The 10,362-nt window shown below is 39.0% G+C and overlaps 1 protein-coding gene across 2 annotated transcripts in view; it reads right to left on the bottom strand.

Moving 5' to 3' along the window:
- Positions 1-3,875: 3,875 nt before the first annotated feature.
- The window catches only part of PCSK5 (proprotein convertase subtilisin/kexin type 5), a 507,981-nt gene continuing 501,494 nt past the window's right edge, over positions 3,876-10,362 (bottom strand). Inside the window, exons 37-38 of one of the 2 annotated variants that reach the window (XM_055426904.2) lie at positions 10,081-10,267; positions 3,876-4,708 (exon numbers count right to left, since the gene is read on the bottom strand). In XM_055426904.2, the coding sequence (XP_055282879.2) occupies positions 4,308-4,708; positions 10,081-10,267 (588 nt within the window). In that variant the 3' untranslated portion in view covers positions 3,876-4,307. The remainder of the gene's footprint in view (positions 4,709-10,080; positions 10,268-10,362) is intronic. The other variant, XM_088837941.1, reaches the window with a different exon arrangement.

The following is a 10,362-nucleotide window of genomic DNA, read 5'->3' as shown; positions in this document are numbered from 1 at the left end:
TTCCTTGAGGAATACACTCTGCATCCTCTTTTTTCAAATCAAATCCAAGCATGAGTCCTTTTCCCATGAAGCCACCCCTAACAAGTTCTAATTTGTGTTTATCTCATACTTCTCGTATTTAACTGACAGAATCACCTGCACACCTGCCTTATCATTTACACTCAAGACTAAATAGGAATGGACGGCATAATATATGTCTATATCATTGCCTGATTACTTCATATTTATGAGTCCTGTCTTCTTAACATTCAATTCCATCAGTATTTCTTGGTTGTTTATCAAGTGCTGGACACTGTGCTAGGTTCTGGAAAGGAAATAGTAGTTGCCTCAAGAAGTACCCAGTCTCTTAGTAGATAGAGTACGATATGAAAACACACTACTATTTGCACATAGTATCTAGGTAGCAGAGAAGTGATAAAGTGATTAACCTTCTTCAAGAAGGTCAGGGAAGGGCTCCCAAGAGAGGTTATAAGGGAATAAGATTTTTAAAGAATGGTTAGAAATTTCTCAGGTCAAAGTAGGGGTGGGGTAGAATATTCCAAGGAGAGTGAACAATGTATGCCCAAGGACATGAGAGAACAAGATATACCCCAGAGACCTTAGAAGCAATTCAGTACTATTGAGTGTAAGTAGAGAAGCTAGGAGATGAGGAGAGAAGCCAAGAACTGCTGGATGTTAAGATTGGAGACAGAGGCAGTCGTCACATCTTGCAAAATTTTGAATGTTATAATCAAGGTAGGTGATGGTGAGCCCTGAGGGTGATGATCTGATAGAACTTAGAAATGACCACTGATAGCAGGGTAGATAAATTGGGAGCAAGAGACTGAAGTTCAGTAATAAGTCGGGAGAAGTTTTATAGTAAAGGTCGAGATGAGAGAGACTAAGAGCCTAATTGAGCCAGTAATGATGGGACTGACAGATTGGATTTGATTTTTAAGAAGGTTTATCATTGATGTGACTAACTCAGTCATTGGAAGTAGAAAGATAAAAGGGAGGGGAAAGAAGCACTTTCATTGCTTTGTGCTCTTACTTGGTAAAGCATAATACTAATCACATAAAAAGTCAGTTCAGTTCAGTTCAGTCGCTCAGTTGTGTCTGACTCTTTGCAACCCCATGAACCACAGCATGCCAGGCCTCCCTGTCCATCACCAACTCCCGGAGTCCACCCAAACCCATGTCCACTGAATCAGTGATGCCATCCAACCATCTCATCCTCTGTCGTCCCCTTCTCCTCCTGCCCTCAATCTTTCCCAGCATCAGGATCTTTTCCAATGAGTTAGCTCTTCCCATCAGGTGGCCAAAGTACTGGAATTTCAGCTTCAACATCAGTCCTACCTATGAACACCCAGGACTGATCTCCTTTGAAGTAATTCATTAATAAGCTAGCTGCTATAGCATTATCTGGTTTTGATTTCATTTTAAATTTTAAAATTACTTTCTATGAACTAGAACTTTCCAAGCTCTTGCCCAGCCTCTTGGTGTATTTCCAGTCTATGAGGATTCTCAATATTTCCAAGTTATTAGCAAACAAAACCAAAAGGTGACTTTGCTTTCCAACTACATATTTATCTCTTTAGATAGTTGTTAGTGGAATATTCAAAAGAAGTCTGAGAATAATATGGCCTAACTGTGAACAAAGAAAGAAAGATGTCAAAGTTCCCATATACAGTTTGAATCTTCTTTTTAGGATCACATGGAGTAATGACACAAGTTTTCTTAGTTTTCAAGGTCATCTTGACCTCATTTAATGCTTAATTGTGTATCCTAAAGACAGAATTTTTTTGGAAAATGATTTCCAGGGTACACAAAGAAATGTCAGACTCAGTTTATCAGAGTTTTGAATTATCAGGGAAGATGCACAACACAGTATAAACAAAATTACTTATTTCCATAGGCTACACTCCAATTACACAACAAGAGATGAAGAATTCTTCCATTGATAAAATGGCTGATGCGAGCTTGCTCAGTCACTCAGTAGTGTCTGACTCTTTGCAACCCAACTGACTGTAGTCCACCAGGTTCCTCTGTCCATGAGATTTCCTGGGCAAGAATACTGGAGTGGATTGCCATTTCATTCTCCATGATGAGATGGCTATCTTACATGTACTTCTATTTGTTTCTAAGATTTGGAAAAGGATCTATAAAGGGTTCAAATAGGTTTTCAGGGGGTGATTTTAAATGATCAAAAATTTTTGGAGCATATCATATGTGTCTGTGATATACATGGTCTCTTAGGAATTTTTGTCAGCAAATTACAGTCTCTTGACCAAATCTGGCCCATCACCTGTTTCTGTACTGGCTTGGTTTTTCACATTTTTAAGTGATTGAGGAAAAAAATCAAAAGAAGAATACTATTTTATGATATGTGAAAATTATCTTAAATCCAAATTTCAGTGTCCATAAATAAAGTTTTCTTGGAGCACAGCCCACCCATTTGTTGTGGGTTGGCTGCATGCATGCCACAATGGCAGAGCTGATAGTTGTGCAAAGCCTAAAGTATTTACTATCTGGCTCTTTTCAGAGAAAGTTTGCCAATCTTTGTTTTAAGAGCTTTCCCTTAAAGAAACACAGAGGCCTTCAGCTAACTGAAGACTTCTTTACAAAGATTTCCTGTGTCAGGGATATGTTTTTTTATTTTTTTAAAAAATGTACACATTCAGGAAAGAAAATAGCATTGCCATATCATAAAGTAAGATAGGCCTTTATTAGATTTAGGATGCTTCTGCTTCTACTTCGTGTCTGTGTAGCATAGTTTTTAGGAATACATACTTTAGAGTCATCCTTTTTTTCTGAAATCTTGATAAGCTTTCTGTGACCTTGGGCTATTTAACTTTTCATAAGCTTTGGCTTTCCTATTTAAAAAAAAGAGTAATAATGGTACCAACCTCAAGAAGTTACAGTGATATTAAATAGGGTGAGTTTTTAAAATGAATTATTTAGCTTGGTACCTAGTACATAGTGTGAAATACATTTATTTTTTTGTGTGATTGTCCTCATTATCTGAAAATATCTCTTTTTGGTGGTTCACTCCCAAGATTGCCTATCACTTCTGTTTTGACAAGGAAATCCATAAAACCCTGCTTACTTAATTTCATTTAGCAGGAGCTCTTCTCTGTATTGCCTGCAGAAAAACTGTCTTGTGTGCACAAATCCAAGAGTGTATGTGACAGGAGGATGGAAAAAGGGATGCGTAGGATGTCTAGAAACAAAAATCATAGAGATGAAGAATGTTGGAAGGCTGGTCAGCAGCTGGATTAAGCTGGTGAGCAGGATGTTGGGAATTTCCATGTTAGACTCCATCCTAACATCTTCTGTGAAGAGCCCACAGTTCTGTGATGGGCTGTTCATAAAAGCTCTTTAATTTAGTAGCTAAAGCCTTTTTTTAAAAAAAGAGTATCTGAAGTTTTTGTCATTTTATCCCATTTTATGTTAGGTTAACATTGCCAATTTTTTTTTATTACTTGATGTTTTAGCTGATGTTTCTAACCAGAAACACCCTTAGAAAAATCATGAGAGTGTAAGATTGACATTCTTAGAAACAGTGATGTCTTTCCTCCTGGGCTTGCTTCCACCAATCTCCGGCCTCAGCTTGCTCTAGAATCATCATGACTACGGACTACTGCAGAGAAACCAGGGCATGGAGGACACATGCTTCCTTGGCTATGAAGCAACCTCTCAAATCTTTCCTCCTGTCTATAAATAGATTCTAATCAGCCTCAGCAGAGGTGGTCTCTATTACTCAGGGGTGAGATGGAGTAATTGGTATAAATGGCATGAGGAGGAGAACTTTCTTTAATGGTCTCTTAAGTAACAAATCTCTGCCCCAAGAGAACTAAAAGGGGAGGAATATCCCCTAAGACAAACAGTTCTTTTGTCTCCTCATCCCCCAAATCAATTACAGAAATATCAGAAATCAAAAAGGTAGCAAATATCTCTACAATGCAGCTGAGAAACAGAATTTCTATAGGTCTATTTCTTTTTTTTTAATCACATGAAACAGTTTGCACAAAAATTTCACTTTTTTTTTTAAACTTCCTATGTTTTGTGTCTTGCAATATTGTTTTGAGAACAATTACTCTGAATTTTATCCTTGTCCCTCAGTCATGGTTGAATAATTATGGTTAATTGAGTTTAACCATCCAAAAGAAGAAGAAAATATTTCAGCATTCTCATATACTCTAGTTGGACTCTTGGTTAAGAAGAAAAACACCCTCACGTCAGCCTGGTGTGTTGGGATAAGATCCAACACTGTAATGCTCACACGCATGCCCATGAGTGGAATGTGGTGGGGTGGGCTTGGCCTCTGTTTACTGGTAGAAGTAGTTCTCATCATCGTATTCCAGGTCATCTTCATTGTCATCATCCAGCAGCCCATACTTAAATTTCCGGTAGACAGTGCCATCTTGGCCCATGTAGACAATGTCATCATCATCATCCTCATCATAGTCCCGGTCTCTGTACTCAATCACTTGATCCTCTTCAAAGCTCTCACGATTGCTGCTCTTATAGGAGGAGTGAGACAGGCTAGGTTCAGCCAGCTTTACATAGCCGGCTTTTTCTGTTGACTTGGCTCTGCTCCGAGATTTCCTCCAGACAATCACAGCTGCCCCAAGCAGAAGCACCAGCATAATGGAGGAAGTGATCAACAGGGCTGTCTTGGAACGCTCACCTGCAGGCTCAACCTCACTTGCTTGAAGGATACATTCATCTGTTGGAAGATGATCTCAAAGGAAGAGGACAGAGGGGAAGGGTGAAAGAGAAGAAATGGAATGGAGAAAATTAGTTTCTGAAGTAAATGGTTTCACCTTTATCTTTTGAATCTATAGTAGAACCACTGCCTTTGATTTCCTTAGCATATCCCTCTACAGAATTGCTGTGTGTTCTTCAGGAGAGTTTCAGCCTATCCCAGATGATACCAACAAACTCTTCTAGGGTGAAGGTCAGTCTGAGGACCAAAGGGAGTCCCCCGTCATACCCATACCTCATGGGTCAGTCATCAAGAGTCCAACCTTACCAGATCGATTCTTCTATTTCCTTCTTGAGAGAAATATTCCATTTTGGACCAGGTTTCAATTATTAAATTATTAAATGCTCTATTTCTGTTTCAACTTTAGCTTTTTTAAGACTGAGTCTTTTCCCCAGCTTTAAATCAGGTTTACATTTAAACCTGATTCAACAGGATTGTCCCATCATTCAAAGACAGGAACAGATTATTTATAAAACCATTGACTCACTGCTGTGTGGGGCCATAGAAATCACAAGTCGTTCTGTTGCTTGATAGTTGAGGAAACTGAGACCCACAGAGAGAAAGTGAATTATCACATCGTCAGAGGTTAAAAGTTGTGGAGTGATCAGAATTCAAACCCAGGAATCCTTACTTTAGGCTATTGTCAGTAGGGCAAAACACCGGCAATGTGTTTTTTTTTTTTTTTTTTACTTTTGGACATCTTGTGGACCTTATCTGGCAGGAAGAAAACTACCATCTTTAAATTCTTTTTTCCCTCATGTTTAAATTCTGACTGCCAAATTGAGAGATAGATTTCTTCTATTATAACTAAGATTTCTGAAGCTGAGAACTCTGCCTCTCTCTCATTCATCATTCTTGGTTTTGATGACTTAATTGAGAACATGGAGCAACCAAAACAGTTTCAAAACTCAGTGATGAACTCATTTTCACTCATTTGTTCAGGTGGTATGATTTACCTAATTTTTTTTTCCTAATCTTTAACCCACCAAATGGGAGTGTGAGAGTATAAAAGAACTAGAAAGAAAGACTAGTAGGCTTTACTGGATGTACAAACTGAAATACAACAGGATATTTTCCATAAATATTTTTTGAACCAACTAGTTCTGCCCTCAGGATGTTTTATGAGATTCTAGGTATTATGTATACTAGCTTAATGAATATAATATTGTGGCAGTTATTTTAGGGTTAATTACTTTTGCTTAATATATATTGGCCAATTAGGTGTGATTCATCACCACTATGTGTTTCTTCCCTTCTCTTTTTGCTAGTGATAAACAAGTTTTTTTTTAAAATTTTATCCTAACTTTCATCCTTGTGGGATTTTGCCCATCAAACAGAATTTCATTTCCTAAAGTAACAATACCATCATGACTACCTTTGTCATTAATATACTAGAATGGACTTTCTCCACTGGAGGAAATATTAAAGCACTGGAGGGAAGGATAAGCAATATGCAATAAGGACAGCAATCTGTGTGTGGTGTGTGCATGCTAAGTCATGTTTGGCTTTGTGACATTATGGATCATAGCCTGCCAGACTCCTGTGTCCATGGCATTCTCCAGGCAAGAATCCTGAAGTGGGTTACCACGCACTCCTCCAGGGGATCTTCCTGACCTAGGGATCGAGCCCATGTCTCTTGTGTCTCCTGCATTGGCAGGCAGATTCCTTACCACTGGAGCAACCTGGGAAGCCCTCTGTATGTGGTACCTTGTGATAAATGCTGTCTGAGACAAGAGACTCAATAAAAGACCTTGTGAGGTTGTTGCAATTAATAGGGCATCATATGCAATCCTGTCTTACTATCCTCCATTCTTAGGCCTGGAGAGTTAGGGTCAGCCTCTGTGCTATGGATTCTTCTTTGAAGGAGCAGAGTGTCTCAGTAAAGAATGAGCAGGTAATCAAGAGTATTTAGTCTTTTGCAGAGTTGCCTCAGGTGAATCTTCAAGAGCTACAGAAAGCCCAGGAAAGCTAAATAAGTAGTTCTTAGTTGTAAAAGGCTTGCTAAAACTCTACATCCAATATGCACACACTTCTGGTTTCATTTAAAGACATCAATGTAATGAGGGTTATTATTCTTAGCTGATACAGCATGAATATTAGGCAATCAGACCCTGAAGGTAGATGTGTGTGAATAGCCGGGGAAACCAGCTGCTCATGGAGGCAGAATTGCTGAAAGGAGGAAATAATCAGTTTTTGGAAAGAGGATATTTAGAAGTAAGTGAAAAGGTTGATAAAAAAATAAAACAGAAAAGGCTAGTAGTGGTTTGGGGTCTGGGATTTATTTTTTTATAAATGGACAGGCTCCCATAAATATGTCTCTTTTTTTTTTGGTCAAGACATGATGTAGCTGAACCCCAAAGAAATGATATGCTTTTGCACTGGAGAGTGTTTTAAGAATTTAATTTTTCTTTTTAGAAGAATGGAACTGGAGGAATCAACCTGCCTGACTTCAGGCTATACTACAAAGCTACAGTCATCAAGACAGTATGGTACTGGCACAAAGAAATATAGATCAGTGGAACAAAATAGAAAGCCCAGAGATAAATCCACACACCTATGGACACCTTATCTTTGACAAAGGAGGCAAAAATATACAATGGAGAAAAAACAATCTCTTTAACAAGTGGTGTTGGGAGAAGTGGTCAACCACTTGTAAAAGAATGAAACTAGAACACTTTCTAACACCATACACAAAAATAAACTCAAAATGGATTAAAGATCTAAACATAAGAGAAGAAACTATAAAACTCCTAGAGGAAAACATAGGCAAAACACTCTCCGACATAAATCACAGCAGGATCCTCTATGACCCACCTCCCAGAGTAATGGAAATAAAAGCAAAAATAAACAAATGGGACCTAATTAAAATCAAAAGCTTTTGCACAATGAAGGAAACTAAGCAAAGTGAAAAGACAGCCTTCAGAATGGGATAAAATAATAGCAAATGAAGCAACTGACAAAGAACTAATCTCAAAAATATGCAAGCAACTCCTGCAGCTCAATTCCAGAAAAATAAACGACCCAATCAAAAAATGGGCCAAAGAACTAAACAGACATTTCTCCAAAGAAGACATACAGATGGCTAGCAAACACATGAAAAGATGCTCAACATCACTCATTATCAGAGAAATGCAAATCAAAACCACAATGAGGTATCATCTCACACCAGTCAGAATGGCTGCTATCCAACAATCTACAAACAATAAATGCTGGAGAGGGTGTGGAGAAAAGGGAACCCTCTTACACCGTTGGTGGGAATGCAAACTAGTACAGCCACTACAGAGAACAGTGTGGAGATTCCTTAAAAAACTGGAAATAGAACTGCCATACAACCCAGAAATCCCACTGCTAGGCATACACACCAAGGAAACCAGAAATGAAAGAGACACGTATACCCCAATGTTCATAGCAACACTGTTTACAGTAGCCAGGACATGGAAGCAACCTAGATGTCCATCAGCAAATGAATGGATAAGAAAGCTGTGGTACATATACACAATGGAATATTACTCAGCCATTAAAAAGAATACATTTGAATCAGTTCTAATGAGGTGGATGCAATTGGAGCCTATTATACAGATTGAAGTAAGCCAGAAAGAAAAACACCAATACAGTATACTAATGCATATATATGGAATTTAGAAAGATGGTAATGATAACCTTATATGCGAGACAGCAAAAGAGACACAGATGTATAGAACAGTCTTTTGGACTCTGTGGGAGAAGGGGAGGGTGGGATGATCTGAGAGAATAGCACTGAAACATGTATAATACCATATGTGAAATAGATCGCCAGTCCAGGTTTGATGCATGAGACAGGGTGCTCAGGGTTGATGCACTGGGATGACCCTGAGGGATGGGATGGGGAGGAAGGTGGGAGGAGGGTTCAGGATGGGGAACACATGTAAACCCATGACTGATTCATGTCAATGTATGGCAAAAACCACTGCAATATTGTAAAGTGATTAGCTTCCAATTTAAATAAATAAATAAATAAAAATTTATATTTTTCTTTTTAGAAGATATCACTCCATTTGGGGCCTTTCTAAGCTTGTAGCCAATGAGAACCAAGTATCTATACAAGTGGGGTTGGGGTGGGGAGAGAGTTGGGGGGCTGGAATTGGTAAATTGGGCTTTGTAAGAAAGCCTTCAATAAAAACTCATTTATAAAACATCTTAAGTCTCTAATGGGAGCCCTGGATTTGAACTGACTTCCACAGAATGATTTTTCAACACAATCAAGATAATATTGGCATCAGTTTTTCTGTGACAGGTGATTCTTTTCCTTTTTTTCTAAGAAAGGAAAAACCAAAATAAAAAAAGAACCCCAAAAGGAATAAAGTTTATAAATTTATAAAGATGAAACTTTAGACCTGCTTGAGTTTGAATCTGGGAGGCAGCACAGGAGTGGAGAGAATGCTGGCTTTGAGTCCAAATGATCTATATTCTAATTTCACATGCGTCTCTTAACATTGGTATGGACTGCTTTGTCCGTTGAATTCTCCAGGCAAGAATACTGGAGTGGGTTGCCATTCCCTCCTTCAGGGGGATCTTCTCAACCCAGGGAACAAACCAGTATCTCCATCATTGCAGACATATTCTTTACTGTCTGAGCCACCAGGGAACCACTTGGGCACACTAATCAAACCTTGAACCCAAGTCTTCTCATCAGTAAAATGGGATTGATAATATCTACTTAAATAGTGGACAGAAAGTTCCAAATATACTAGACACATAGTAAGCACTCAATAAATAGATAGCTTTATCTTATAATAAGGACTTCCCTTGTGGCTCAGATGGTAAAGTGTCTGCCTACAATGCAGGAGACCCCGGTTCGAATAAGCCATACTGGAAAAATATGAAAGACTATATATTATATATAAATATATATATATAAAACATATATCTTCCCCCATGGCTCAGTGGTAGAGAATCTGCCTGCAGTGCAGGAGACAAGGGTTCAATCCCTGGGTCAGAACGATCTCCTAGAGGAGGGCATGGTAACCTGTTCTAGTATTCTTTCCTGGAAAATCCCATGGACAGAGGAGTCTGGTGGGCTATAGTCCATGGGGTCGCAAAGAGTTGGACACGACTGAAGCAACTGAGCACGCAGACATGCATATATATAACTGAATCACTTTGCTGTGCACAGAAACTAACATTATAAATCAACTATACTTCAATTAAAAAATATATTTAAAAAGTCATTAGAAAAAAAGGTAGCTCTATTGATCCTCTGAAATGTCCCATCCCTCTCTCCCTCAAGCTCTTGTGAGCATCCTGAAGACATGTCCTTCCTCTGGTTCTGCAAAACTCTCTTCCCCTCCCCTCACCTTCAGTGTCATGGCAGTCACAGCACTCCTGGGCATTGGTGGGATCAGACGCATTGCAGCAACGCAGGCAGCGGTTGTCGTCCATGTGCAGCACCAGGTTGGCAGGGCACACGGTACAGTTCCTGGGGCCAGGTCCCTTGCATTCTATGCAGCTCTCATGGCACTTTTCACAGCTAAATTTCTCCCCCTGTTAAGAACAATCAGATTCCTTTTGAGTGTGGAGAAATTAACAAGGCAATGAGAGTTCCCAGATAGGGATTCCCTTTCCTCTGGATAAAGGAA

Source organism: Moschus berezovskii, chromosome 7 (genome assembly GCF_049115385.1).
Source record: "Moschus berezovskii isolate FMDL1 chromosome 7, NW_MosBer_1.0, whole genome shotgun sequence".
Taxonomy (NCBI): domain Eukaryota; kingdom Metazoa; phylum Chordata; class Mammalia; order Artiodactyla; family Moschidae; genus Moschus; species Moschus berezovskii.
This window is presented reverse-complemented; position numbering and strand designations above follow the sequence as displayed.